This window comes from Balaenoptera musculus, chromosome 6 (assembly GCF_009873245.2).
Source record: "Balaenoptera musculus isolate JJ_BM4_2016_0621 chromosome 6, mBalMus1.pri.v3, whole genome shotgun sequence".
Lineage (NCBI taxonomy): Eukaryota > Metazoa > Chordata > Mammalia > Artiodactyla > Balaenopteridae > Balaenoptera > Balaenoptera musculus.
The window spans coordinates 5,652,645-5,679,617 of NC_045790.1; the positions used below are offsets into that span (position 1 = coordinate 5,652,645).

At 44.1% G+C, this 26,973-nt stretch overlaps 1 protein-coding gene and 1 long non-coding RNA gene across 7 annotated transcripts in view; one reads left to right on the forward strand and one right to left on the reverse strand.

Annotated features, from left to right (window-relative positions):
- Positions 1-1,341: 1,341 nt before the first annotated feature.
- Positions 1,342-23,051, reverse strand: LOC118896638. Of its 2 annotated transcripts, none has more exons than XR_005020226.1 (4): positions 22,943-23,051; positions 13,516-13,622; positions 2,190-2,284; positions 1,342-1,689 (listed from the first exon to the last, which is right to left on the reverse strand). It is a non-coding gene; the product is annotated as an uncharacterized LOC118896638 (long non-coding RNA). The 2 variants fall into 2 exon arrangements; XR_005020225.1 differs by having other exon boundaries at positions 1,342-1,692.
- The window catches only part of GALNT7 (polypeptide N-acetylgalactosaminyltransferase 7), a 121,161-nt gene continuing 117,009 nt past the window's right edge, over positions 22,822-26,973 (forward strand). For 3 of the 5 annotated variants that reach the window (XM_036854708.1, XM_036854707.1, XM_036854713.1), the window contains exon 1: positions 22,824-23,040. In XM_036854708.1, coding sequence (XP_036710603.1) covers positions 22,915-23,040 — 126 coding nt within the window. In that variant the 5' untranslated portion in view covers positions 22,824-22,914. Of the gene's footprint in view, positions 23,041-26,973 lie in introns of all 5 variants that reach the window. The other 2 variants (XM_036854709.1, XM_036854714.1) reach the window with 1 other exon arrangement.

A 26,973-nucleotide genomic window follows, 5' to 3' on the forward strand; every position in this document is an offset into this window, starting at 1 on the left:
TTTACTATAAAATTTTTATAATGTTTTGAAGGCTCAGGTTAGAAATACTTATCTGTTGGCAGCATAAACTGAATCTAATGTTTTGTTCAACCTTTTTATGTATTACCTACCCCCTTAGTTTTGATGTAATTTACAAAGATACTAAAGTACGAAAAGAAAACAATAATTGAGAAAATTCAGGATATAAGAAAAATATGAATGAGAAAATTAAGGCTATGACAGCCATCAAAACCAAGAATCACACACACAAAAAAAGTGATCTTGGAGCCAGATCTCTGACTGTGTATTACTAAGATTTGCACCAAAATTGCCAAAATAATGAAGCTTATTAAGTCACATTACTCTCCCTAAAAATTCTTCTTCATAGTATAATACTTAAGAGAAAGAGAGAGAGAGAGAGAAGTTCACAATGTAGTCAAATTTTCTAATCTTTTCCTTTGCGATTTGTGATTTTTGTATTTTAATGAAGAAATTCTTCCAAGGTCATAAGGATAATCTCTCCATCTGCTTCTAAAATGCTTAAAGTTCTGCCTTTCACACATAAGCCCTTGATTTACTTGGGTTTTTGTGGGTTTTTTTTTTTTAATGTTGTGAAACAGAGATTCACTTTCATTCTTTTTCTACATGGAAAAATCAATTATCCCTAGTCATTCTAGTTGAGGGAAAATGAGTGGGAAAGTAAAATGACCACTGTGGCCAGATGGAGACAATTCAGTACCAATATCTGGATTCCAACCTCAGTGAAGCATGGAGAACACTGGTGCTGTAACCCTGGCAGAGACACAGGCTGCTCAGAACGATCGCCTTGACTCAGAACTTGGGGTTTTAGCCTTTCCAGCACACTCACACATAATAAATCTTCCTTATTTGGAGCTTCACTAATTCAGAATTGTTAGCATTCAGTTACTCTGTTGAAGTTTAACTCTACCAAGAATAATGACAGAGATTGCAAACAATCTTAGGCGTATAAAGAAGGATGTTCACAAGAAAGAAAACTATCTTCAAGGACTTCAAAAGAACCTGTTTGTTTACAATGTTATGCTTAAATATATGTTTAAGTCAGTCCACCTCTTATGAACTTCTACTAAGCAATCATCATGTTTTTACACATTGATAGAAAGAAATAATAGTTTTTAGACTAATTTGAAGTAGCTTTTTTCCCAGAGTCATATCATGTTTTTAAATAGAAGCAAATACACTGCAATACTGTTTAATGAGTTCAATAAAATGGAAAATAATCCTTTAGTTACACTGGTAATCACATGTTTTACTCAAAGGAATTAATTTTGAGGAAGACAATTAAGATGAAACAGAAATGTCAAAACTTGTCAGATTGTGTGATTTACTAATCATTGACCCATATTAGTTTTATTGATTTTATTTTATATGCTATGTGGTTGAATTATCTAATGTGTAACAAATTACCCCAAAACTTGGCAGAGTAGCACAAAGCAACAAACATTCGTTGTCTCGCACGGTTCCTGAGATTTAGAACTCTGGATGGCACCCTTGGGTTCTGGCTCAGCTGCCACTTGAACTGCCGTCATGGAAGGTTCAGCTGTGGGAAGATCCCCTTCCAAGCTCACTTACCTGTTCGTTGGCAGGCCTGGGTTCTTGCTGGCTGTGGGTCTCAGTTCCTTGTCACAGGGGCCCCTCCAGAGCTGCCTGAGTGTCCTCTCCCGAGACGACCTACTTCCCCAGAACGAGGGAGCCAAAAGAGGAGTGTGAGCTAAAACCCGAGGACGTGCCATCACTCCTGCTGTTCTAGGGCCACACAGACCAACCCTGCTACAAAGTAAGAGGGGATTACATGGTGGGGAGTGAAGTAGGAGGCGGGAAAGATTGGAAGCCATTCTGGTGGCTTTGCTGTTACACTGTGTTATTTTAAAAAAGAATATAGAAAAAAAAGGGAAGAAACACAAATATAGGGAGCAGGAGATGTCCATTCAAATAGAAGGCTCAGAAATATCCCCATATATGTAAAAACATAGTACACACAAGAGTGGCATTTATAGGGACTTCCCTGGGCTAGCAGTTAGGATTCCGGGCGTTCACTGCAGTGGCCCAGGTTCAATCCCTAGTCGGGAAAGATGCTGCAAGGCACATGGTATGGCCAAAAAAAAAAAAAAATCTCCGAGGAAAAGAGTGGCATTTATATATACTTCTGGGTATTCAATTATGCTTCTTACATGCTTTGGGGTCTTCTATTTCAATCCATTGGTCTATTGTGGCATCATCATTATTCTGGTTTTGATTACCAGACCATTAGAACATATTGCAATATCTGGTAGGGAAAAAAAAACACAAAAGAAAATATTAAACAAGAACAAAATTACAATTTTTTAAAAACTGGCTTTTATTTTTATGCTAAAATAATTGAGCTTATCTTCCTCCCCTTGCAGATTCATTAATGTCAAAGAAGTGGCTATCAACAATTTATGAAAAACAGAAAATACTTTTAACAACTTGGGAAAGGAATGCAGGATAATGAAGCTACATAATCATAGAGGAAATGTGGAGGGGACACGTGAACAATTGGTTCCCAAGGGGAAGGCAGCAGCTGGGGAAAGGTGACACAGACATGTAGACCTTGGAAGAAAAAAACGGATGATCGCCAAGGTATTCAACTGTAGCTGAACCTTAATATATTGGCTTAGTAACTTTTTGTTTATGTTGTGTGGGTTTTATTTTTTTTTAATGTTTATATATTTGGCTGTGCCGGGTCTTAGTTGCGGCACGCGGGATCTAGTTCCCTGACCAGGGATCCAACCTGGACCCCCCAGCCGTGGGAGCGTGGAGTCTTAACCACAGGACCACCAGGGAAGTCCCCTGTCTGTGGTCCTGATTTTGCAATTTGCATGTCCACACAGAGTAACGTGGCATGAGCGGCCAACTGTAAATCAAGGATACTTGCTTTCTCATTCTCCTGGCCACCATCGCCCTTTACACCTGTGTCATTCGTCGTGTAATAACTCCTATGACAACCCCAAGCCTCAGGGGTGTAATGCAGTGGAGGCTAAGTTCTTGCTTGGCCCCAGTCCGGAACGAGTGCAGTAGGAAGAAGAGGGGGACTCTTCCAGCCCACTGACCTTGTCTTCCCCTGAACTCTGTGCATCTGACGACGGGCAGAGGACTGTGTACGCTGATGATCAGGGGCCGGGCCTGCAAGTGGTGTACGTAATTTCCATTGGCCAGAACGCAGTCACGTGACCCCCGTGCGAGGGTCTGGGAAATGCACTGAAGCCGTGCTTCCGGAAGAACCGGGCGGAGTTTGGCGAACACACAGTGGTCCCTGCCTAGCATCCCCACTGCCCCCCTGGGGGATGAGGATGTGTGCTCTGCTGAAACCCCGCCTGCAAAACTCTAGCATTCAGTCCTTCAATCTTTCATTTTCTTGTACTTTATGCTTTGAAACAGCTATTCTTCGAATTTGTAGAAATAAGAAGGAACTTTACTACCCAATGAGTTTTAAAAATTCTTATTGGGTACAGTTGCTTTACAATGTTGTGTTAGTTTCTGCTGTACAGTAAAGTGAATCAGCTAAACGTATACATCTGTCCCCTCTTTTTTGGATTTCCTTCCCATTTAGGTCACCACAGAGCACTGAGTAGAGTTCCCTGTGCTATACAGTAGGTTCTCATTAGTTATCTATTTTATACATAGTAGTGTATATATGTCAATCCCAATCTCCCAATTCCTCCCACCCCCTCTTCCCCCCTTGGTTTGAGCTGGGTGGTAGACGGTAGGTCTAAATGAAGGCAGGGGACTAGTCTGGAGCTGCTGTGAGTGGTTGGGTGAGGTTGTGCTGCTCTGAAACCACAGGGCTCATACTGCAGGGGATCAGTAAATGCAGGTTGATGGAAATTCTAAGTGGTAAAGTTCCTCTTTTAACTCACTGATGCTAAAGTATGAGAATGCAGATTTTAAATGATGGACAGTTGTTTTAAATGCCTGCTTGTATGCAGGTGTGAATTCTTATTCCCAGCACCTTCTCTCCGTGCAATCAACATTTTTAAAAACCTTTGAAGTAAAACAATCTGCACTTTAAAATTTCCATATAGAATACAATGAATTCAATAAACGGTCACTTGAGACTGAAGAAAAGAGAAAGGTAATGAAAAATTCTGATTTCTAATGCTGAGATTTCAAAATTAAAGAAGCAAAATAAAATTTAAAACCTCAGATGCAACAGATTTGAACTATTGATATTTTCCCCCTTGACTGATTTGCTTTTGTTATTAAGCATTAAATGACTCATGAAATCAGACATCATATACTCCTTTGCAATCATTTATTTAACTGACCTATTTCTAGGCAAGAGACACAGTTCAAGTCGCCTGGTAGACTTCACAAGAGGAACTGGTGATTGAAATTTTATTTAATGTTGAATTAAGGAATTGTAATAAATTATTTCCTCTTGCTAACACATCTGATTTAAGATTTTCTCAATCCTTAGCTTAAGCAATTGAGGATTTTCCTTAGATTGCATTGATGGATTATTAACCTCCTGTTTTCTCAACTTTGGTTAAAAATAATTCTAATTTGTTGCACAATCCTAGTTCTAGTTTACTTTTTCTCTTTTCTGTGCTCCCAGATTGCTGCTCCTCCAATTTTTTGTTTCAATTTTTTTCTTTTCTTATCATACATTATACGTTAAGAGCTTCATGGGTAGCTATGCTCATTAGCGTCTCCTTCCTTCCTTCCAGCCTTCCTCCCTCCCTCCTTCCCCCTCTCCCTCCCTCCTTTCCTTTCCTTTCCTTTCCTTTCTTTCCTTTTGAACATAAGGCATCAACTAGAGTGAATCATGGCAGTGAAACTCTTGATAAGTTCATGATGTCAGCCATAATGGCATAACACTGAATGACAGGTACCCAGAAAAAGTGTTTTCACACAATTCTAATAGTAAAAAGGGATATTTGAAAATAGTTATAAAATAGAACGTTAAATTTTTAATTAAAGGTAGTAGTGAGAAGAACGGCCAAGCAAAAGAAACACTTCCTTTTTTTTTTTTTAATTTATTTATTTGTTTTTATTTGTGGCTGCTTTGGTTTTTGTTGCTGTGCGCGGGCTTGCTCTAGTTGCGGCGAGCGGGGGCTACTCTTCGTTGTGGTGTGCGGGCTTCTCATTGCAGTGGCTTCTCTTGTTGCGGAGCACGGGCTCTAGGTGCGCGGGCTTCAGTAGTTGCGGCACATGGGCTCAGTAGTTGTGGCTTGCGGGCTCTAGAGCACAGGCTCAGTAGTTGTGGCACATGGGCTTAGTTGCTCCGCGGCATGTGGGATCTTCCCGGACCAGGGCTCGAACCCGTGTCCCCTGCATTGGCAGGCGGATTCTTAACCACTGCGCCACCAGGGTAGTCCAGAAACACTTTCTATTACCATTAATCATTCCATTTGGATTTCCCAGGCTGTAAACTCCGTAAGAGCAGGACTTTGTGTCCTCAGTCTGGCACAGTCACTCAACATGTGTTGCATGAATGTATCAATGAAATCATATGTGAACGGTGAGGCTTATTATATACCCTCAAACGTTTCAAATACAACCAGAATCCTTTCCATGTTGAGATATGAAAATTTGTGCATAGTGTGTAAGAAGAAAGTTATACAAATGCTTTTAATACTGCGAATAGATTGTCTTTTTTAAAAAAGAAAGCAAGCTGGACAGTCATAATATTTGCAGGGCCTAGTCCACTGGTGGATGTTCTGTGATCTGTGCTGATGGAAAACTGTCAAATCACACTGAAAATGTCTCCTTGTGATGAAAACAGTTTCATTTCTGGAGTCAATTTGCTACCTGCTCCTTTTCTGATTTAGAAAATTTTAAAAGAAAACAAAAATGTGTTGGATTTCAACCATCTTATTAAAAATTGTGTCCACAAAAGAACAATGCAGGAACAGCACTGCTTTCGTTCACCTTCCCCAGGTTCACGAAGTCATCCCCGTGACTGTAGCTCCTTTTCTAGAACACAACCCACGGTGATGCGTTGTCCCAATATCTGTAGCTCCCGCCCATTTGTAAGCTCCCCAGAGGCCAGGAGCAAGGTCCTCAATTCGAGTCCCTGGTATAATGCCTGGCATATGGTAGGCACTCATATTTTTAAGCAAAAAGTAATTTGGCGGCATAAAATTGAAATTTGTTCTTAATCTTTTTTAAAAAATAAAACCCCCAAATTCTCTTACTCTCGGAGGTAATCCTGAGATCAACTTGGTTATTTGTTAAAATGTTAAGCAGTCTGCCTAATAGCTGTTTGCAGACGGGCCCAGCTGTTGCATTTTGTTTTGTCCTGTCTTCCCACCAGATTGCTGTCAGTGAGGTGCTCATAAGCACCGCTCTGAATGTAATGGGTAAGCAGACACCAGGACATATTCACTTGCTCCGTGAGTCTGAAAAGTGCCTAGTACAGGTATTACATGCCCTTGAATGCAGCAGCTGTCCAGCAGACAGAAATTGCCTGAACTGAAGAAAAGCGCTGGCTTCTCTTCCTTCAGTCTACTTTTAGGAAAATAAATATATGTGCATTCTTAACATTATCTGGTAACGGGAGGCGAGAGGCTCTAAGCTGAACCACGTGGACCCCAGGCTCTCTGTTGCTCTCAATCCACAGCCACTGTGGTCTGTTTGCCTCCCTTTCCTGTCGTCCTTAAGATTATTTCTAAAATCCTTGGTTTAGCCATCGCGCACCGTGGACCGCTCACGCCAGCCGTAGGACTTCTTTCTGTTCCTTTATCCCCCTCAGCCACCTCCTTGGCTGGGCGATACCTACTCCTCCATCGGTCTGCTCTTCAAGGAGGCCCTCTGTGATCCACCGGATTAGGTGGCATGAGGCGCCTCCGCTGCATCGTGTATTGAATCTGAAGTGGGTCTCATCATAACACACCTTACATAACTTACTGTCCGCCTTCCTTCTGGGCCTCTAAGCTCTGTGAAAGCAGGGGGATTTTCCCGGCTCATCCAGCACCGTGTCTCCAGCGCCCACGCTCAGTGTACGACGACTTAATTAAATTGAACAAATGATTCATGTCTTCAACTTGATACAGGAGCTTCCACCGAGTAAAGGAAACCTTAGACTGGGAGTTTGTAGAAATGGGTTCAAATCTTATTCGCAGCACGGTGTGTTCTAAGGCCAGTTTCTTTGACCCTGGTCCCCCTCTTCCAACAAAGCAAGTAAAATAGCTTAATTAATTTGCCCCATCACAGTTTATGAAGCTGAGACACCCTTGCGCTATGATAAACTCAGCAGAGGTACTTTGGTCCCCTGAAGGTGACCGTTGTGCATCATCGGGGCAGGGCAAGGGCTGTCCTTGAGCCGCAGCGGGGACTGTCCTGCAGCTCTGCCTCTGGGGCCACACTGCCCGGACTCCGCCAGCTACTGACCAGAGTGGGTATCTGTCTGCTGTTTCCCCAGAGTCCACGCAAGACAGAATCATTTCTATTATTTTATTTGTGAACTCTACCTATTATTGCTCGGCGCCAGGACAACCGAAATGTACCTTTGTGGGTCTCTGTGATTCCCATTTAAAGCCTAATGAGGTCAGTCAAAAGTGAGGCCAAATTCACCATTTATTATTTATCATTTGTATCCAACTTCCCAAAAGAGGAGAACAGGCTGTTTAAATCATACCCCAAGAACAGGAAAGATCAGGGTAACTGGAGTGGTGGATAGTAGGGGTTAGGGCTCAAGCAGGTGACACACGGGGTAAATGGGACATCGACTACAGGCCCTTGATCAGGAGTGTTTCATCCCTCTGTTTTCTTGCTCTTTCTCTTGGAGATGCAAGAATATTTCTTTTTAGACGTCAAAAGAAAAAACAAAAGTACTTCCTAGTTCCTGACCTGTAGGTCGATGCAGAAGAACTGGTGTTTCTTCTTAGGTTTCCTCCTTTCCAGTTACTCACGTCTTGGTTCAATAATTAAAATACACCCGCTGGGGGGCTTCCCTGGTGGCGCAGTGGTTGAGAGTCTGCCTGCCAATGCAGGGGACACGGGTTCGAGCCCTGGTCTGGGAAGATCCCACATGCCACGGAGCAGCTGGGCCCGTGAGCCGCAATTGCTGAGCCTGCGCGTCTGGAGCCTGTGCTCCGCAGCGGGAGAGACCGCGATAGTGAGAGGCCCGCGCACCGCGATGAGGAGTGGTCCCCGCTTGCCGCGACTGGAGGGAGCCCTCGCACAGAGATGAAGACCCAACACAGCCATAAATAAATAAATAAATTAAAAAAAAAATACACCCGCTGGATGAATCACATGGTGGGACGATATATGTAATGGAAACTCAGCCATATCCAATTGGTAAGAGTAACAAACAGCTCAGCCAACGTGTCTATGGTCCTCGGTACTCAGGAAAAGGCTTGTTCTCAAAGTCTGTGCCCCACAATGAGCGTGAATGTTCATCAGTCAGCTCCTGTCCTCCGAGACTCTCCAGTCTCTGTAGATGGGATTTGTGCTGAAGATTTTTGTTTTCTTTTTAAAACGCAGGAAAAGAAAATCTTGTAGGTTTTTCACCATAACCTACCTAATGTGACCTATTAAGTCATCCCCTTGGCTATGGATCTCCGTTTTATTTTGCTGACTTCACCCTGTCTTCCTGGTTCCCACCTCTTTCTTAACTCTTGGTTTTTAAAAAGTGAAAAACTTAATAACCACAAAGCCAGGAACAACCAAGAAACCACAGCCTTATTTTTAGACAACACATAAATCATCCCGAAAAAGGTCTCTATCCTAAGGATTTCCCCAGATGTAGATTCTACAATTCCCTCTGTATTTTTAGTTCAAGAGTCACAAAACCCAAAGTTTGTATTCTTTGTCATTCAAAAAAGAAACTTGCACCCAAAGTGTGAAATTAATGGCCAGCTTTTGCTGTTGTTGTCATTTATCATCTCTGGGAGCAGGATTATGATCTTGAGAAACAGTAACTACCTTTCTATTTTACTCATGTGAGCTATGTGCAAACCAAAGAACTCTGGTCTTTAAAAAATGTTCCATATATTAACTAACTTATTTTTTTTTGCCTTAGAAACATTCTGTGTTGTATCAGTGGGATTCCATTATTGGGATGGGTGTGGGGAAGATGGAGTATTCATCGTTTAAAAAAAATTGTTAAAAAAGTAAGTTAACTTATATATAGTACCTGTTAAACATTCACTTTATGTTTACCTATACACGAACATAAATCACAAAATTGAGAATAATTCATAAAACTAGATATTCTGTCAGGTGGCCAAAACCTGTATTGTTCATGGAAGCTTGAACCTAAACATTATAGAAGCTTGAACCTAAAACATTAAATAGATAAATATGACATATAATAGGTCAGTTATTTCTAAAGTGTAGTAAAGTTGGGGTTAAAAGAGATGATTAAGTAGAATGTGAATTTTTAAAATTTTGATAGTTATGCATTAATTTTAATAAGTGTAGAAAAATTTATACCACAATCCTGTGATTTTACTAGTATCATTGTTTAGTACAAAGCTAAACTTAACTTTATAAAAGTACATAATTTTAATGAAAAATATTAAGCAATAATATATGTACTACTCTAGGTATGACTAAAGATGGCATAAACAGTACCAAGATGAATAAAGTTCAGGAAACACTAACACAGGTAACTCACTAGTATTGGTACCACATGTACTATATGACTTAAGTGTTACAAAACTGAAATCAAATTATCATAGAAAGTGTGGTGATTTGGCTCACCTGTTACTACATTTACATAGCATCATTAGGGAAATAACAGTGCCTTAACATTTTGTTCTTAGGCTTTTTCCACTTAATTACTCTGTTCAGTCAATGAATATGGTGAATCTTTGAATACGTATTAAGCGTCTACTATGTTCAAGGCCTCTGATGGGTAATTTCCAGGAATATAGAAATCTTTTAAAGACACACCACTTTCTTTCTTTAAATTTTTTTGATAAGGTTTATTTTGAAAAGTAACACTTTCATAATCAATAATTTAGATAAGAAAGAGGAATATTGAGAAGATTCCCAACAATCCCACTATTGAAACAGAGATCAAAATGTTAGTGGGTTATTTCCTTATAGGCTTTTTTAAATGAAAATATATTATTTATTTTATTAACGAGTTAGAACCGGAATGCACTTACTTTTGTATCATATTTTCCCCCACTTACTGTTTCCATTTTCCCATGCTACTAAATATTTTCTAAAACATGATTTGAAGGACCAAATACACCATTTAACTCTTCACCTACAAATACATGTGGCTTAGTCCTAGCCAATAAAAGTGATCAGAAGGAATGTTCACCGCTCCAGGCCTGGCTCTTAAAACACATCATAGGGGATCCTGCACCTGCTCTCTTTTTCCCTAAATTGCCAGCTAGATGCAAAGAATCCAGTGGAGGACTAGAGTTCCTCAGGGGATGGGAGATCCACTGAATGGGAAAAGTCTGGATCCCTAATGGGCTGGGAGGGGCGGAGTCCCTTCGGTCCCCCCAACCCGCAGAGAGGATGGGGCTGTGATGTGATACATTTTCATTGTATGAAGCCCCTGAAGTTGTGGGGTTGTTTGTCATAGCAATCAGTCTACCCTCATTCATTGATGTTCTTCCTCAAAGTCTTAAAATCTTCCAAACTCCTGTTCCCTGGTTTGGCAGCACCTTTTCTATGGGCCTTATTTTGACTTTTTCAGTTTGCTTAATCTCAGCTGAAGTCATTTTATCTGGTCGTCAACTGGATGTGCGAACGTACTTTATTTCACTTACTGCCACTTCTCAAACCTAAGCAGGAGAACAGGTTGCTGCGCATGATTTTGCCCTAGAAGACGAATGTTCTACCAAGGACTTATTTAAGAAGGTCCTGCAGGATCTTCTCCTTCTCCACCATCCATCTCGTTTTCTAACACTCTGTACCAAAAAGTCCATGGAACCTACAATCTTTAGGATGTACTTAGCATAGGTATGCTTCAGTATCTCATTTGAGGCCATTATACTTCCAGGACACAATGTAAGGTGACCACTAGAGGTTTTTGCTCCAGGGGTGATATCGTTGAACTTATATTTTAGAAGAATAATAGTAGTGGTAGGTAGAATGGTTTTAAGAAATAGGAGATTAAACGATGGGAACATGGTAAAGAAACTGCAAAGAAATGTGAATCATAGCAGTGGGAACAGATGCAAAAGCAAACATCAGTGATGGGGTGGTCCTGACTTGTTAATGATGAAATCTGGAAGGAAAAGTGGAAGAAACTGTGAAAGATGTCTTAGAAATTTCTTTTTTAAGTGTCAGTGGCTAAATCAGGAGCCTAGGAAGAATAGATGATTTGGTGGGAAAATAAATGAATTCCACTTAACGGAGCTGAAACCTTGTGAATGGGTCAGTCGACACAAAGATTCAAAACTGAGGAAAAGAAAAAGAACTAGAACTGAATTCTAAACAATGCTGTCTTTTTTTTTTTTTTAAATAACCCATTAACTTTAATTAATTAATTAATTTATTTATTTATTTTTGGCTGTGTTGGGTCTTCGTTTCTGTGCGAGGGCTTTCTCTAGTTGCGGCAAGCGGGGGCCTCTCTTCATTGCGGTGCGCGGGCCTCTCACTATCGCGGCCTCTCTTGTTGCGGAGCACAGGCTCCAGACGCGCAGGCTCAGCAGTTGTGGCTCACGGGCCTAGTTGCTCTGCGGCATGTGGGATCTTCCCAGACCAGGGCTCGAACCCGTGTCCCCTGCATTAGCAGGCAGATTCTCAACCACTGCGCCACCAGGGAAGCCCAATGCTGTCTTTTTATATAGCAGAATTTGTGATGAGACTGACAGTGAGTGGCCCGAGAGACAGGAAAACAACCAAGCGCCCAGAAGCCAAGGGATGAGAAAATTTCAGTAAGAGTTCTACTATACTGTTTAACCCGTCCATTAACTTAGTATTTTTTTATTTCTGGAAATTAGGTCTTTTCTCAATTTTACTCATATTTTCAGAGCTCTCTTTTCACTTCTTGAAGTGTATTAAATGTGATTATATTCTGTGTCTGGTAATTCTAACTGCTAAGTTTTTCAGGCAGCCTATTTTGTAGAATATTATTTCCCACCCAGGGCTTTGGGAGTTCAGTGATTTTCAACTGTGAGTGACTCATCTTCTTAGGGACACAGGAACAGGATATTTTTCAAAGCCTGAGGTGAAGAGAGTTCTTTCAAAAAGGATTCACATTTGCTGTTCAGATGCCTTGTGACACCATTAGTCTGGGATCACTTTAAGTTCTTGGTTTGAGGTTTTTCTAAGCATCCAGGTTGTGTGAATTCTGACTGCACACCAGGGTCAGGGCCACATTATGATGACTAGTTTCCTAGTTGGATGGTGTGGGGTATGTGTAGAGGGACGTTTCTCTTCAGGGTGAGGGGAGTGGGTTTACTCTAGTTCTCTCTCACCTTGGGGATGGAACCCTTCTGGGATCCTAGTTTTTGAGGTCCTATTAGGCTTTCCACTTTGGGGTGGACCCTGAATTTGTTTTCTGTTCCTAAATCCTTGAACTCAGGATGTAAAAAATACTCAGGCACCCTAGGTTTGGCCAAAGCCCTAAGGCAAAAGCCAGCTTCCGTACTCAGCTTACCTTGTCTGTTCAGTCTTTGACCTTAGTATTTATTTTCTTGTTACCCATGGACGCATTTAGAAAGATTGCAGAGGTATTTCACCTGGCACTTCCAGTTGTTTTCATCAGCTCAGGTGGCCCCGCACCTAAACTGCCACTGTTACTTGGGAGATTCTATTTCCAAGTACAGGTAGTTCCACTTGAGAATATAGTGTACACATGAAAATCTAAAGCAAATTGCCGAATATTCACTTACACACTTTCTTTAAATAACGTGTGCTGCCAGAGCCTTTAAAGAGTTTGTTTTACAGGTTATTAATTTAACTACTTACAAAGAGCCTGGAAGCAGCACAACAACTTCAATGATTTGGAACCATAATAGTTGAAGCATAATCAAAATATACCCATATTCTGACCTATTCTAACCACCTCCACGGTCAGAATCCTCGTCCAGGCTACCATGAGCCCCTGTCTGGATGATGAAAATAGCCTTCTAACTGGTCCTTGCTTTTATTGTTGTTCCTTTCCTTACCAAACCCAGAAGCCAGAGGCTGTGGTCCTACTTGGATGTGAGTTAGATCAGGCCACCCCACCCACACTTCCTCAGCCAAAGCTCTCCTCTCGTCCTTGCTTTTCCTAAAACAAGCAGGAATGTTCTTGCCTCAGGGCCTTTGTATCTGCTGCCCTTTCAGCCTGAAGCCACCTCCGCTCAGGTAGCCATTCGCCCTGTTCCCTCAGCCCTTCAGGTCTTGTCCAGATATTATCCCCTCAATGCGACCGTCTCAGACTCTTTAAAACTGAAACCTTCCCTCACTCCTATCCGCATTCCAAATCCCACTTCCGTCCTTGATTTCTTTCCACAGTATTTATCTTCTACTACACCACCTAAGTAAATGAGTTATTCTTGTAAGCTCTTAGGATAATTCTTGGCACATAAGTGATATACCAGCATCGATAACGATACATAATCATTTACATACCTTGTTTATTGTCTGACTCCATGACCACAAGGATTTCTGCTCCTCTAGTTTACTGCTGTTTCCCATCATTTAAAACAATGGCTAGCACATGATACATGCTCCAAACACTGTTGAATAAATAGAAATATCTATAAATATACAATAAAAGATCATAAAAAGGGATTGTTAAAAATCTTTTTACAGGGACTTCCCTGGTGGTGCAGTGGTTAAGAATCCGCCTGCCAGTGCAGGGGACACGGGTTCGAAGCCCTGGTCCGGGAAGATCCCACATGCCGCGGGGCAACTAAGCCCATGCGCCACAACTACTGAGCCCGCGTGCCACAACTACTGAAGCCTGTGTGCCTAGAGCCCATACTTCGCAACAAGAGAAGCCACTGCAATGAGAAGCCTGTGCACCGCAACAAAGAGTAGCCCCCGCTCGCCACAACTAGAGAAGGCCCCTGTGCAGCAACGAAGACCCAATGCAGCCAAAAATAAATTTAAAAAAATAAAAAATAAATTAAAAAAAAAAAATTTTTACGTAGAGAAATAGAAGCCATCCCATAAGACCAAGACCTCAAAGACCATTCTCCAAAAAAAAAAAAGGAATTAAAATTCAAATTTCAAAACTCTTTGCAATATACCAAAAGGTACATTTATCTAAACGACAGTATTGTTTTATGCAAAAAGATCTATTTCGCACTGCCTTGACCGATAGCTCTAAGAATACCACACTTCACTAAGTCTCGATTTGCATACAGGTACCACAATAACACCCATGTGTATCATATATCCTCACAAGTGAAAAGTCACAAACCAAAGTTTTTAAATGACAGTATTTTGAGCTCCTGTGAAGATCAGCACTCTGGGCCCACATCTCCCAGGTGTGGCCCTCCAAGTAGTGATTAACATAGAGCCACACGTTCAAATAAAGAGAAAATGTACTGTTCATTGTTCAGTCTAAAAAGATGAAATTTCTGGGCATCAGCAAGGTGAAGAATGACATCGTTGGAAAACATAAGGCTTAGAATGACCAGATATCTACTCCCAGGCCAGCCTCTAATTCCTGGATCATTTAGGATAATCTCCCTGCATATACCCAGCATACACCTCAGTTTCATTCGTATGCAACTTTGCTTATCTCCTTTGAAGTGTCAGAAAAGGCTTCTAGGCATAGTCAATTACTAAAAATAACCCAATCTTATTATAACTAGTCAAAACCATTCAGAAGATGGTGCACAGCGCTTCTTTGTCGTTCCCATCATGTGCCTTTTGGGCTGCAGGTTGCCTTGGACGAGCAGGAGAACGTTCCCTCCTCCTTGGCCCCTTTCTCCTGCTGCACACCTCTTCAGACCTCCCTGCAGAGACCTTGCTCATCCAGCTACACCTATTGTGGTCCGGCCAGAGAGATTCGGCAAAATGCATCACTTAGAATCTCACATTCTTTAATATGGGAACCTGATACCTTCAAGAGAAACCAGCCTCTGTTTTGCTAATACGGTTGGCAGTCTGCTGACAGTGGGTTCTACGTCCTGAAAATATTTGGAAAAAAGAAAATTCCAGGAAGTTTCAAAAAGCAAAACTTGAATTTGTCACACTAATGGGAACTATTTAAACAGCATTTACATTGTACTTAACAACTATTTACATAGTATTTACATTGTATTGGGTATTATAAGCAACCTAGAGATGATTTAAAGTATAAAGAAAGATGTGCATAGGTTATATGTGAATATATATCATTTTACACAAGGGACTTGAGCATACCCGGATTTTGGTCCGAGGGGTCCTGGAACCAATCCCCCTCAGATAATGAAGGACAACTGTACTGATAATCTCTCGGAGCATAACTTTGATGCAACAGAGGTGGAACAGAAAGAAGCTCTGCCAGTAAGAGGCACCAAGAACCCACCTATCATACATAAAAATGAGAGTTGGCTAGACTCTCATTTCTAATTTCCCTTCAAGTATTAAAATTTCATGAAATTAGAGTATGAAATTCACTGGAGAAAGACTCAAGTTCTCAGCAGAGTGTGGTTAAATGACAGGAAAACAGTCTTCAAAACTGAAATTTGTCAAGGTATTACTGTAAGTCCTATGACAGTTTGTGCATATAAACTTCCACATCAGTGGGCAGATAGGTAGTTTCAGTTTATTATCGAGGAATTACAGCACTCATTTTGGTCAGATAAAAATATAGAACGGTGCACCCTCCTTCCCCAGCCCCTAAATGAGGGCAAAGCCACCTACTTCTAAAATACTTTTGCAAAACATTTAGATATTATCGCCTTTTAAGATCTATTGATTCAAAATGATTAAAGCATGGGGAAGAAAAGTACCTCAACCTCTATACACATTATCAAGTCATACAAAGACACTGAAACTCATAAAGATTAGGGCAAACTGAGATAAAGAATTTCATAGCTGAGGTGACGTGGGGACGGTGACTTGCTTCGGTTTCTAAGATTTTTATTTTTTAGCGACAGAAGTACCTGATATAATTTTTATTAGCTATAAAAAAGATTGGGGTATTTTTAGTAATGCACTGTACCTAGAAACCTTCTCAGACATCTCAAAAGAGAAATAACAGAATTGCATACAAACAAAGAAACTGAGGTATAGACGGCAGAGAGCTTATGCAGAGAGTTTACCCTAAATGATCTGAGAATCAGAGGCTGAACAGGAAGTAGATACCTGGTAATTCCAAATCTTTTATTTTCCAACTCTGCCATACTGCATCTTGCTAAGGCCTGGAAAGTTCACCATTTTTTTAATTTGCATTTTTAAAATTAATTTTTATCGGAGTGTAGTTGCTTTACAATGTTGTGTTAGTTTCTGCTGTACAACAAAGTGAATCAGCCGTATGTATACATCTATCCCCTCTTTTTTGGATTTCCTTCCCATTTAGGTCACCACAGAGCACTGAGTAGAGTTCCCTGTGCTATACAGTAGGTTCTCATTAGTTATGTATTTTATACATAGTAGTGTGTATATGTCAGTCCCAATCTCCCAATTCATGCCCCTCCCCCCGCCCGGTATTGTCTGTTCTCTACGTCTGTGTGTCTATTTCTGCTTTGCAAATAAGTTCATCTGTATCATTTTTCTAGATTCCACACCGGAAAGTTCATCTTTTCTTCAGTTATCTTCTAACAACTGAGCAAAGAACAAGAACATTTTCTCTTCCTGTACATATATGCAGTATATCGTCTATCACACAATGCTTCTAAACTTGCTTAAACCATAGAGGGAGCATGTGAAACACAGCACATGTCAACTATGCTTTCACTCCTTCTCCCCCAACACAGCAGGTCCTGTGTGCTAGGCACTGTGAACGTCTGGGAAGATGACATCAAATAAGGACATGGCCTGATGGGGGTGACAGACCACTGAGTAAGCAATAACAAAGCTGAGCCCTACATGCCATGACCAATGTGAACAGGGGGCTCGGACAGCATAGGGCAGGGCTGGGGTCTGAAGAGAACGGAGGAATCTGGAGGAACTGATGTATAAACTGATTCTGAAGGATGCTTGGCAGTTTGGTGGGAGGTAATTGGTGTTGAAACTAAGACAGTGTTCTGGGTAAGGGAATAACCTGTGTGAAGGCCTAGAAGGGATAGAGAAGTTGGTCCATTCCAGAAACAGAGAGAAGGTCAACGTAGCTGCAGTTTAGGTTGGAAAAGAGGACTCGTGGCCCCGCTGAGCCTGTGGAAGTAGCAGAGGCTGGCTCGCAAAGGTCTTTGGAATAAATTGAGAGGTTTGGGCTTAATTCTGAGAGCAATGGGAAGTTGCTGAAGGGGTTCCAAACAAGAGTGTTAGGAGACAATGTGTTTCAGTCGTCGCTTAAATAAATGGTCAAGTCAGAAGAGCATTCTGAAATATGGGAGTCTGAAAACAGTACAGTCTCCTGGAGAGGTAGTGTTCCACGGCGTTCAACCTAAAAGAGCTTTTTTTTAAAAAAATAAATTTATTTATTTATTTTTGGCTGCGTTGGGTCTTCGTTGCTGCCCGCAGGCTTTCTCTAGTTGTGGCGCGCGGGCTTTCTCTAGTTGTGGCACGTGGGGGCTACTCTTCATTGTGGTACACGGGCTTCTCACTGCGGTGGCTTCTCTTGTTGCAGAGCACGGGCTCTAGGCATGCAGGCTTCAGTAGTTGTGGCACGAGGGCTTCAGTAGTTGTGGTGCGAGGGCTTCAGTAGTTGTGGTGCACGGGCTTCAGTAGTTGTGGTGCACGGGCTCAGTAGTTGTGGCTCGCAGGCTCTAGAGCGCAGACTCAGAAGTTGTTAAAAGGGTTTTAAAATAAGCATTTCTGCCATCACAACAGTGTAGGAGACCATTAACCTCATCAAATGGAAGCCCTAGTGACAACAGTCTTTATTCCAGATGAGCACAACTCAGGAATTATCCATCTCTTTAAGCTTATTACAGAAATAGTAATCCATGCCAGAAAAAAAAAGTATAGAGGCAGAATTTGACTTGGTTGTATTCTACACAAGAGTGTAAATTTAAAAGTCTCAACCATCTATTAACATCACAGGACAATCAGAATTTCAGAATTGGAAGGGGTGTTCAAGATTCTTTGGCCCAACACCTTCATTTCAGAGTTGAAGACAGTATACAGAGTATTTCTTTGCAAGATAGTCAGAAATGAGCAATTATTTAAGATCTGGATTCTTTTTGAAAGACTTCAGCATATCATAATGGTAACCGAAATACTACAAATAATAAATGGAATAACGAGTATTCTGATTTCCAGTGTTGTTCTTAAGCCTCCAAAGACCCTGACCTCCTAGGATTCACAGCCTTGTGTGGACCCCTTCCACACGGCACCAGACCACAGCTTCTGGACCCCTGTCTCTCTCTCTCTCTTTCCCTCCCTCCCTCTCCCAGATCTTGTTCCCTGCAGGAAGCCAGCTGCCTTGTCCTGAGCGGCTCTGAGACAAGGAACTGAAGTGCCCCCCAGTAACCCGTGAGGCCTGCCTGCTGGCCTGGGGAGTGAACTTGGAAGCAGGTTCCTCCAGGCCCACCTGACAGCCTGGCAACAACCTCAGGAGAGACCCTGGGCCACAGCCACCCAGCTGAGCCACTCCTGGATTCCCGACCCTCAGAACTGCATGAAACAGTCAAAGTCTGTTGCTTTAAAATGTTACATTTGGGGGTAATTTGTTATGCAGTAAGAGATAACTAATAAACACTGTCCAAAATTAATATATTCTTAACAAACTTAAACTATACTTTAACAAAATTTAAATAGCAATTATTTTCTAAACGATATAATACTTTTTTTTTTTTTTTTTTGGCCATGTGGCTTTCGGAATCTTAGTTCCCTGACCAGGGATCGAACCTGGGCCCCAGGCAGTGAAAGCACCAAGTCCTAACCACTGGACCAACAGGGAATTCCCTATAATACATTCTTAACTTAAAAATACTATCACGGATGTCCTTCTTTGAAAAGAGGTGATCAAATGGTTTACAGAATAGGCACTAGGATATTTAACCAATAATTTATAGGTCACTGAGGCTAATTTAACCTGAGCTCTTAACAATCACATATAGTTAAAACTGAACTTTGGTTGCTGACAGTACTTGCCCATGGCTATGTGTTCCCATTTCAATACAATTTAATTCCTTCCTTCCTTTCTTTCTTCCTTTTTTGGAAATCTCAGTAGACACAATAATCTGAATTTAAATTAAAAGTATCACTTCCTTCTTAGTCCTGAGTAACCCTAGTAGGATTCAAAGTGAGGGGAAATAACGGTCTACCAGCTGATGGTGATAACCACGATACCTAAAATAATCACCTTTCTAATTCAACAAAACCCCCAAAGTTTTATCCTTGGAAGGAGAAGCTCCAGGTAAGGAGGACCAGCAGTTGATAAAGTCCTGGCCTCTCTTCTAAGTTTCATCTTCTGTTTATATTCTCAATCCAATTATTCATTATTTCACCAAAAAATATTTATTGAATCCTTTCTACAAACGGGATACAAGGATGAACTGGACGGACAAGGCTCTGTCCTCACATACCTTATGTAATTATCAGGGAGGGAGACGTAGAGCACCCAGCAGGGTACCGGTCCCAGTGTGTTGGTGGGGAGGGCCCTGGGGGATGGGAGGGATTCGGGAGGAAGCATGGGAAAGCTTTTGTGTCACTTCAGGCAAAAAGAATCCCCCCACCCGGAAGCAAAGGGAGTTCAAGACACACTTAGAAACTCAGATGTTCAGCTTGGCTGCAGGATAAAGAAGGAAGGGAGGAGTGGTTAGACCCCCAGAGCGGGCATCTCACCTCTAAACAGCAGCCCCGGCAAGGGCGCAGCTCCTCGTGGTGGGTTCCCCTCGGACAGAGCAGGCAGGGGAAGAATTTAAACCAACAAATCTTGAGGCCCTGACCTTTTGCATCCTAAGAACACATTTATATTCCGGGCCCAGAAGGCTAGCCCAGCTTGGCAAGGAGTATGGACGCAGCGACACGAATTCTGAGACTAGAAATCTAATCTCTAAAAATCCGATTTCTCTAGAAATCTAGTCTGCTTTGAATCCCAGCTTGAGAACAATAGTGACGCCAGCCCCACTCACGTGCAGTAAATGCAGTAACACGTGCTAAGCATCCTGCACACACCAGGCCTTCAAAAGAATTATCTTTCCCCCATTACTTTGGAGCCCCCAGCTGAAGACACCACGTCACCATCTGCCACATGAGACCCCATAACCTGACAGAGGACAAGGCTCTCTTGGCCATCCCGTGTCCCTCCAATTAAGTTCTGGTCTCAACCCTCTTTCCCAGCGAACCCCGGGTTAGACAAACCAGAAGTATTCCCCTACAACAACCCCTGTCATATGGTAACTGTAGTATTCATTAAGAAAAAACGAATTACACCCAGACACACTGAGACTTGCCCCATCACTCTATCTGTACTTTATATTTGCATATGTACTTGACCTCCATTATTCCTTTTGATGATATTGTGAGGTGAGTATTGCAATCACTGTCGGGCAGATAAGAGCCCAACGTTCAGAGAGGTTAAGTGACTGACCATGAACTAAGCTTTGGATGCGTGTAGCTCTTCATTTTCTAAAGAGTTGGGTCAACTCTGCTGAGGCTGCCTCCTTGCAAATGCTGCAACAGGTTTGTATTTTATACTTTTGAGTTTCTTTTAAACATTGTTAGGACTCAGAGGAGCCTGGGCTTTTACAACCATATACCCACTGGTCAATTTCTAATTCTGTGTCCTTTCACACGTATTTTAAGTTCTCTGTGCAAAACTTAAAGGGGGTGGCAGGGTCATCTCTCAATACCATTTCTGCCCAAGAATCCTTCTGATTGCCTTAGGGAGTGATAAGGACCACTTTCAATTTGCACACCTGCCCGACTATGCTCATAAAAGTAAAAATAAAGCTTCCTATTTTCTTAATAATCAAAAACTGTCTCCTCTGTGCAAATGAGACCACAAACAGAAGGTTTCATTACTCCTGGTGGACTTCAGCTGCTGATTTCAAATGGAATTATTCCCTCAAGTAATCGGAGTAAGATCCCTTGAAGGTCACCTCCTCCAAGCCCAGTCTCTGTCTAGGGACGTCCGCTTTGTAAAGGAGTCCTCCCCACTGTGAACAGCCCAAGTTGGGTCCACAAATGAACTTGTTCCTGCTTTCCAGAGTTAGCTAAATAAACGTTTCCCCAAGCACCCTTTCCTTTCACTGTTTCTCTGAAGGTGGTGCACAGATGAGCTGGGTCAGAATCACCTGGGTACAGGTGATGCCTGGGTCCCCACATGGACCTGAATTGACCCAGGAGTGGGGCAGTAGCTTTCTACATTACCCAGCCGGTTCATACTTTATCAATTAAATTAAAGTCCAGGTCTTTTTCATCAAAAAAAAAAAAGGTCTTCGGCAGTCTCCCTCGTCCTATGTGAAAAGCAACTGGTTTTGATTTAAGTAGTTGATAAAAATGCTGAGTCAGACAGTGACTTGTATTCAACCCATGACAGCCCTCCAGGTGCTGTATGTATTCGGCTAACATGCATTACTCTGCACAATTATCCAGCCAAGAACAGACCTGAATGGCTGAATATCGTCAGCCATCCTACACTTCCCCCTATTGTTCACTGCCAACATTTTGTGGGAATTCTGAAATGATGGCATCTACAGAAATCCCCAATATACTAGGTAGTGTAACTCAAACCATGAAGCACATGGAGTTGGTCTGGTACAATTCTTTATCTATCCTGATGATGCAAATTCTCTATTTCATTCTAGAAATTTAAATAACCGGGTTTCACTTGTTTTAAAGTACCTGCAGATAAGAGACAATATTAAGGAAGAAGGATCAACTTTTACCATCCTAAAACTTAGGAGAAGATATTAAACATTCTGTTCAACTTGAATTAGGCAGATACGAGGTCACACTGATAACGTAATCACGTGCACCTGGCAATAGAAGCGACTGACATCTTTGTTGGGAGACATGGGCACAAAAATTATTTCCTCCGGCTGGGGCATCTGGCTAAACATTTCTCAATACCCTTTCCTGTGTAATGTAGGTCTCAGGCAGAAAGGCTTTTGAAAAACAGAAATCAAGGAACCTCCATCAAGCGGCAAAAATTGGGTCTGAAGGAGGCGACGAGGGTGGAGTATTTTTTTTTTTTTTGAGTGTTGTTTTACAAACCCCGAAATCCTCGGTCCTAGGAATAGAAACTTAGCCCTTGAACAAGGTTGGTATTGCTTATTCTCACTAGGTTGGCTTTCTTCTAATTAGCTCAAGAGACAGCGACGTACTACCCGCTTTCCAAGTAGAGCTCCTGGGGTCCGGTGATATTTGCACATCACACCTGGGCCTTTCGGTTACAAATCCGGCTCCTTAAGGAGCCGTGTGAAGAAGCGAGCACAATCAATAAGGAAAAATCCTCCCAGCTATAAATCAGCCACGTGGAGCTGCGGCAACGGCCGCCGCGACTTCCTGGTTTCCTTTCCGCCCGCCCCGCTGTGGGGGCCGGGGGGGCCGGGGGGGCCGGGGGGCTGGGGGGCCGGCGTTAAGGCCTGAGTTACGGCCCCAAAGGACAATAAAAGTTGGGGACCCGGGCAGCTTTAAGGGCTGAGCGGTGGGGCCGAGGCTGAGGACAGACCTGGGGAGAGTGTAAGTTAGTCGCATGGTAGCAGGACCTGGAAGGGTCGAGGACAGCGGCGGGGAAAGGGCTACGGACCGGCCGGGGGCCGCCCGGCGAGGGCGTGGGGGCGGGAGCGGCCCGGGGAGGGAGGGGAGAGCGGGGGTGGGGCGGCCCGCCAGGCGAGGGGAGTTCCGGATCGGAGGCGGGGAGGGCGGCCGCCGGGCGGCGGGGGCGGGAGGAGGAGGCGAGCGCGGAGGGGGAAGGAGGGAGGGGAGAGCGGTGGCGGCGGCTGCGCCCGGCTGTGCGCCTCTCGCCGCCGGAGGAAGATGAGGCTGAAGATCGGGCTCCTCTTACGCAGTTTGCTGGTGGTGGGCAGCTTCCTGGTGCTGGTGGTCCTCTGGTCCTCCCTATCCCCGCGGCCGGACGAGCCGAGCCCGCTGAGCAGGATGAGGGTGAGTGACCCGCCCGCCCCCTCCGGCGGCGGCGACCTGCAACTTGTTTTGTTCGCGCGCCTGGCGGGGGCGGGGGCGGCGGGTCGGGCGCGGGCTCCGCAGGTGGCGCGGCGGGCGGGTGGGGGCCCCGAACGCCGCGTCCGCCCCGGCCCCTTCCCGCCCCGCGCTGCGGCGGGGGCTCGGCGGCCGCCCTCCGCACCTGGAACGCGGGCTGGAGGAGAGAAGGGCCGGGCCAGGACCGCCGCGGCGGCGGCCGGGGACGCGGGGCTGGTCCGGGCTGCGGCCTGTGGCGCGCGCATGCCTGACGGAGGCGAGGGGCCGCGGCCGCCGCCACCGCCGGTGCGGACCAGGCCCCTGGGTCCGGCCGCCCCCGCGCGTCCGGGGCGCCCCCCTCCGCCCGGTCTCGGGCGCCCCCGGCTGCCAGCCCGGGTGGGAACGCGCGGCCCCGCCCCCGGCTCCGCGGAGAGCGCCGCCCCATCGGCTTCGGCGCCGAGACAGGCGATGCGCGGCCGAGGCCTCGCCCAGGACCGGCCTCCCTCCCCCTCCCTTTCCCGCTCCCCCCTCTCCTTCCCGGCGGCCGCCCTCGCCCGCCTGCGGACCCCCGCCCCGGAGCCCCCTCCACCGGCCGCCCCGTCGGGCCGGAGCCCGCCCCACCTCTCCTCTCCCCTCCCCTCTCCCCCCCCCCCCCCCCCGGTTGCGGCCGGGCCGCAGGGCCGCCAAACTAACTTGTGCGGTCGCCGCCCGCGCCAAGGGCTCCTCCGGACGCGCTGTCCGCCGCCCGACTCTCCCGGTCGGTGGGGCTCTGTCGGCGCCCCGGGACGTGGGTGACCGGACCCCGGGCTGTGGCCCCGCTGACCCGGCCGTGCCCCCGGCCCGACCTGCCCGTCGTTACGGCCGCGCCCTTTCTTCCCCTGGGACGCGGGAGCCGGGGCCTCGGGGGCTGGGGAGCTGTGCCGCTTCCAGCGCCTTGTGCAAACAGCGTCTGCATTGCATCCGAGGGGTCGCCTTTATTAACTTTTCTTTTGGAAAGTTAGCGTCTGGAAGTAGAGGGAGAAGGCGTCCTTTCAACACTAAGAATCGTAGGAAGAGATTTCCTTATCTGCGCCTGCCCCTGTGATGAGGGAAGGTTTACTCTTGAGATTTAATCTGAAGTTTTAGTGTGTATTTGAAGACATAACGGCCCTGGAATCTCTTTATAACGTATGGGGTGGATTCCCCTCTAAGTCATCTAAGTTAATGGTAATAAAAAGTACCCAGTTTTCCTTTTGAATGTGTTTGTGGTTTTAAGTCCCTCAGCTCTCATGGAGTGATGGTGACCTCTTTATGATTTTGCTTCAAAATGACTTATTGACAAAGGACGACCGAATATTGCAGTTGTTTGAAAGCATTTGTGATCAAATGGCCTTTTACCGAGAGCTAATAAAGACGTAAAGATGCCATTTCCTGGGGGAAGAAATTGAGGAAAGAGTGACAGAACTAGCGATATTCAGAATGTCCTGCAGTTCAGATGACAAGTCTTCTAAAGGGGTGATGGAGCGTCAGCCCCAACGCCTGTTTCCTCTGAAATATTATATTAGTGCTGGTACAAGTACTGAGCCACGAGCTCATTTAATAGCTGTAGGAGGTGGTTATAACTTGATTTTTGGTCCAACTTATTGGATAAAAGTTTGTCGTTGGGTCCAGGGTAATTTCTGTCATTTGCCAAAGACTGAAGCTAGCTTATTAAGACTTTCAAACAATTAACATTAAGAAGAATGCTTTATGTATGTGGAGAGCCAAACCCTTTTATTAAGTTTGTGGGTAAATATTAACTAAGCAAGTTAAGGTATAGCTTATAAATCATAAGAGCATAAATAAGGGACTATTGCCTCCCTTTAATAAAAGCTAACCTAAATGTTTCTGAAATACAGCAGTAGAAGGACATCTCCTTTCGGGAAAATTCTGACTCTTTGATTATGATTACACATACTCCACCCACTGTGAAACACCTGCCTCTCCTTAACACTAATCCATGTATAGGGCTTTTTTGGATTCTGATAAATGGCCTGAGATAGTCTAGGACAATCCCATTTACCAAGTACAGGTTATGCTTCTACTCTAGCACGCTGGTCCTGGTGGGTCCGCCCTGTACAGCTTTTTGCCTCATACTTTCAGTGTTCCAGGCACAAAAGTCTGCCGTAGCCTGGTGCTTTTTTTTTCCCTGGACTACTTCCTCCTTTAGGTCTGCCCAGCAAAGTGCGTCACCTATGGTCAAGACAAGAGGAACACATTTCTTTTTGCTTTCCCATCTCCGGGCCTCTTGCTGTTTCTCTGATGTGAATGATGTGAAAAGTGATCTTACCGTTCAAATTGTACTCTGTTGGATACTATTTGATTTATTCAACAAACATTTTTGAGTACCTCCCATGTCCCGGTGCTAGTTGTCAAGGAAGTACTCCTTGCTCCTAAACTCGTGGCTCTTGTAGGCTAGTGGGTCAAAAATCACATTAATCAAGATTTCACAAATGTGTAAATAAAAATTGTGCCACCACATGCTATGAAAAAAAAAAAAAAAAAACAAACCCACAGGGGGTGAGAAAATGGAGGAACTTGGTCATAAAAGCCTGACCTGAAGAAATGGCTTTTGAGTTGAAATCTGAAGATTTGAAGAAGAGTCATTGTTGATCTGGGTATGGGAGGGGGACACCCCTGAGAGGGAGAAGTATGTGCAAAGGCCCTGAGGTAGCAGGTAGCATGGTGAGCTGAGGAAGTGGAAGAAGGCCAGCGTAACTAGAAGATGGAGGGCGAGGGTTCAGAGAGACCATGCCAGGAATCAGGTCTTTAGAGCAGCCGTTAACTCCAAGGATGGAGCTCGTCGAAGGATTTTTAAGTAGGGGAGAGGTGGGCTGAGATTTGTGCTTTGAGAAGACCACTCTAGCTGAATTGGTTTAAAGCCGGAGCAGATAGGAATCCTGTTGGAGGTTATGATAGCCCAGGTGGAACGTGATGTTGATGGCATTGGCAGGGTGACGGTGGAAGGAGAGAAAAGTCAGTTGGTTCAAGAGCTGTTAAACGAAGATGCAGAGGCACCAGGACTAGGTGTCTGCATGTGGGAGTGAAGGAAAAGGAAGGTGTCCAGAGGCACCCGATGGGTGGTAGAAGGATGACAGATTGTTTATTACATGGAAGGTTCTGAAGACAAAATCCATACATTCTGATGTTATGTTTTATGGTTATAACGGGAAGGCTTATCATCTTAGGCTTTGTCCTCTGAATATTTTAAGGTCAGCATTTATTAAAACCATCTGTTTAGCACTTGCAAAGTGTAGACAGTTCCTTTAATTAATAAATTACAGCATCTCCCAGACCATTTCTCCCGGGTTTCGGCGCTGAGTGTTCAACGTTGAATCATTAGCCTCTGAAAATAAAGGTCTGGAATGGAGATGTTGCAAGACCTTCAGTGGCTCTTTAATAGCAAATTCAGTACTCGTGAGAAGCTGCATGTAAACCGGCAGCTCTCTGTATGTGCAAATGTTACTTGACTCAGACTATTAATGCCACTTAGGCTCAGAGCATCCATAGTAGGACTAATTCAAGAACCATTGCTAGATGGAGAGGTTTTATGTGATAAGCTAAGACCAGTGTAAAGGAACACTGCTTAATGAGGCTGTGACTGAATTGATCACCCAGTCAGTCAGGTTCTACCTTAACAAAGCCTTTTATCTCAGCGATGATTGGCTGCAACCAGAAAAGCTCTGCCCTTGACCATGAGATTTCTGTTTCAAATGGAAGCTCGTTTATTAGGGATGGAGCTATCACTTAGAAGAAATGTAGTGTCTTAAGAGGTCACTGTTGTTTCGGTTCCCCAAGTGAAATGCCCTGGGATTAGTTTTTGTTCCATTTTGCTGTCCTCCCCCACCCTTGCAGTGAAAAAACTCCCTTATTACCAAGTCT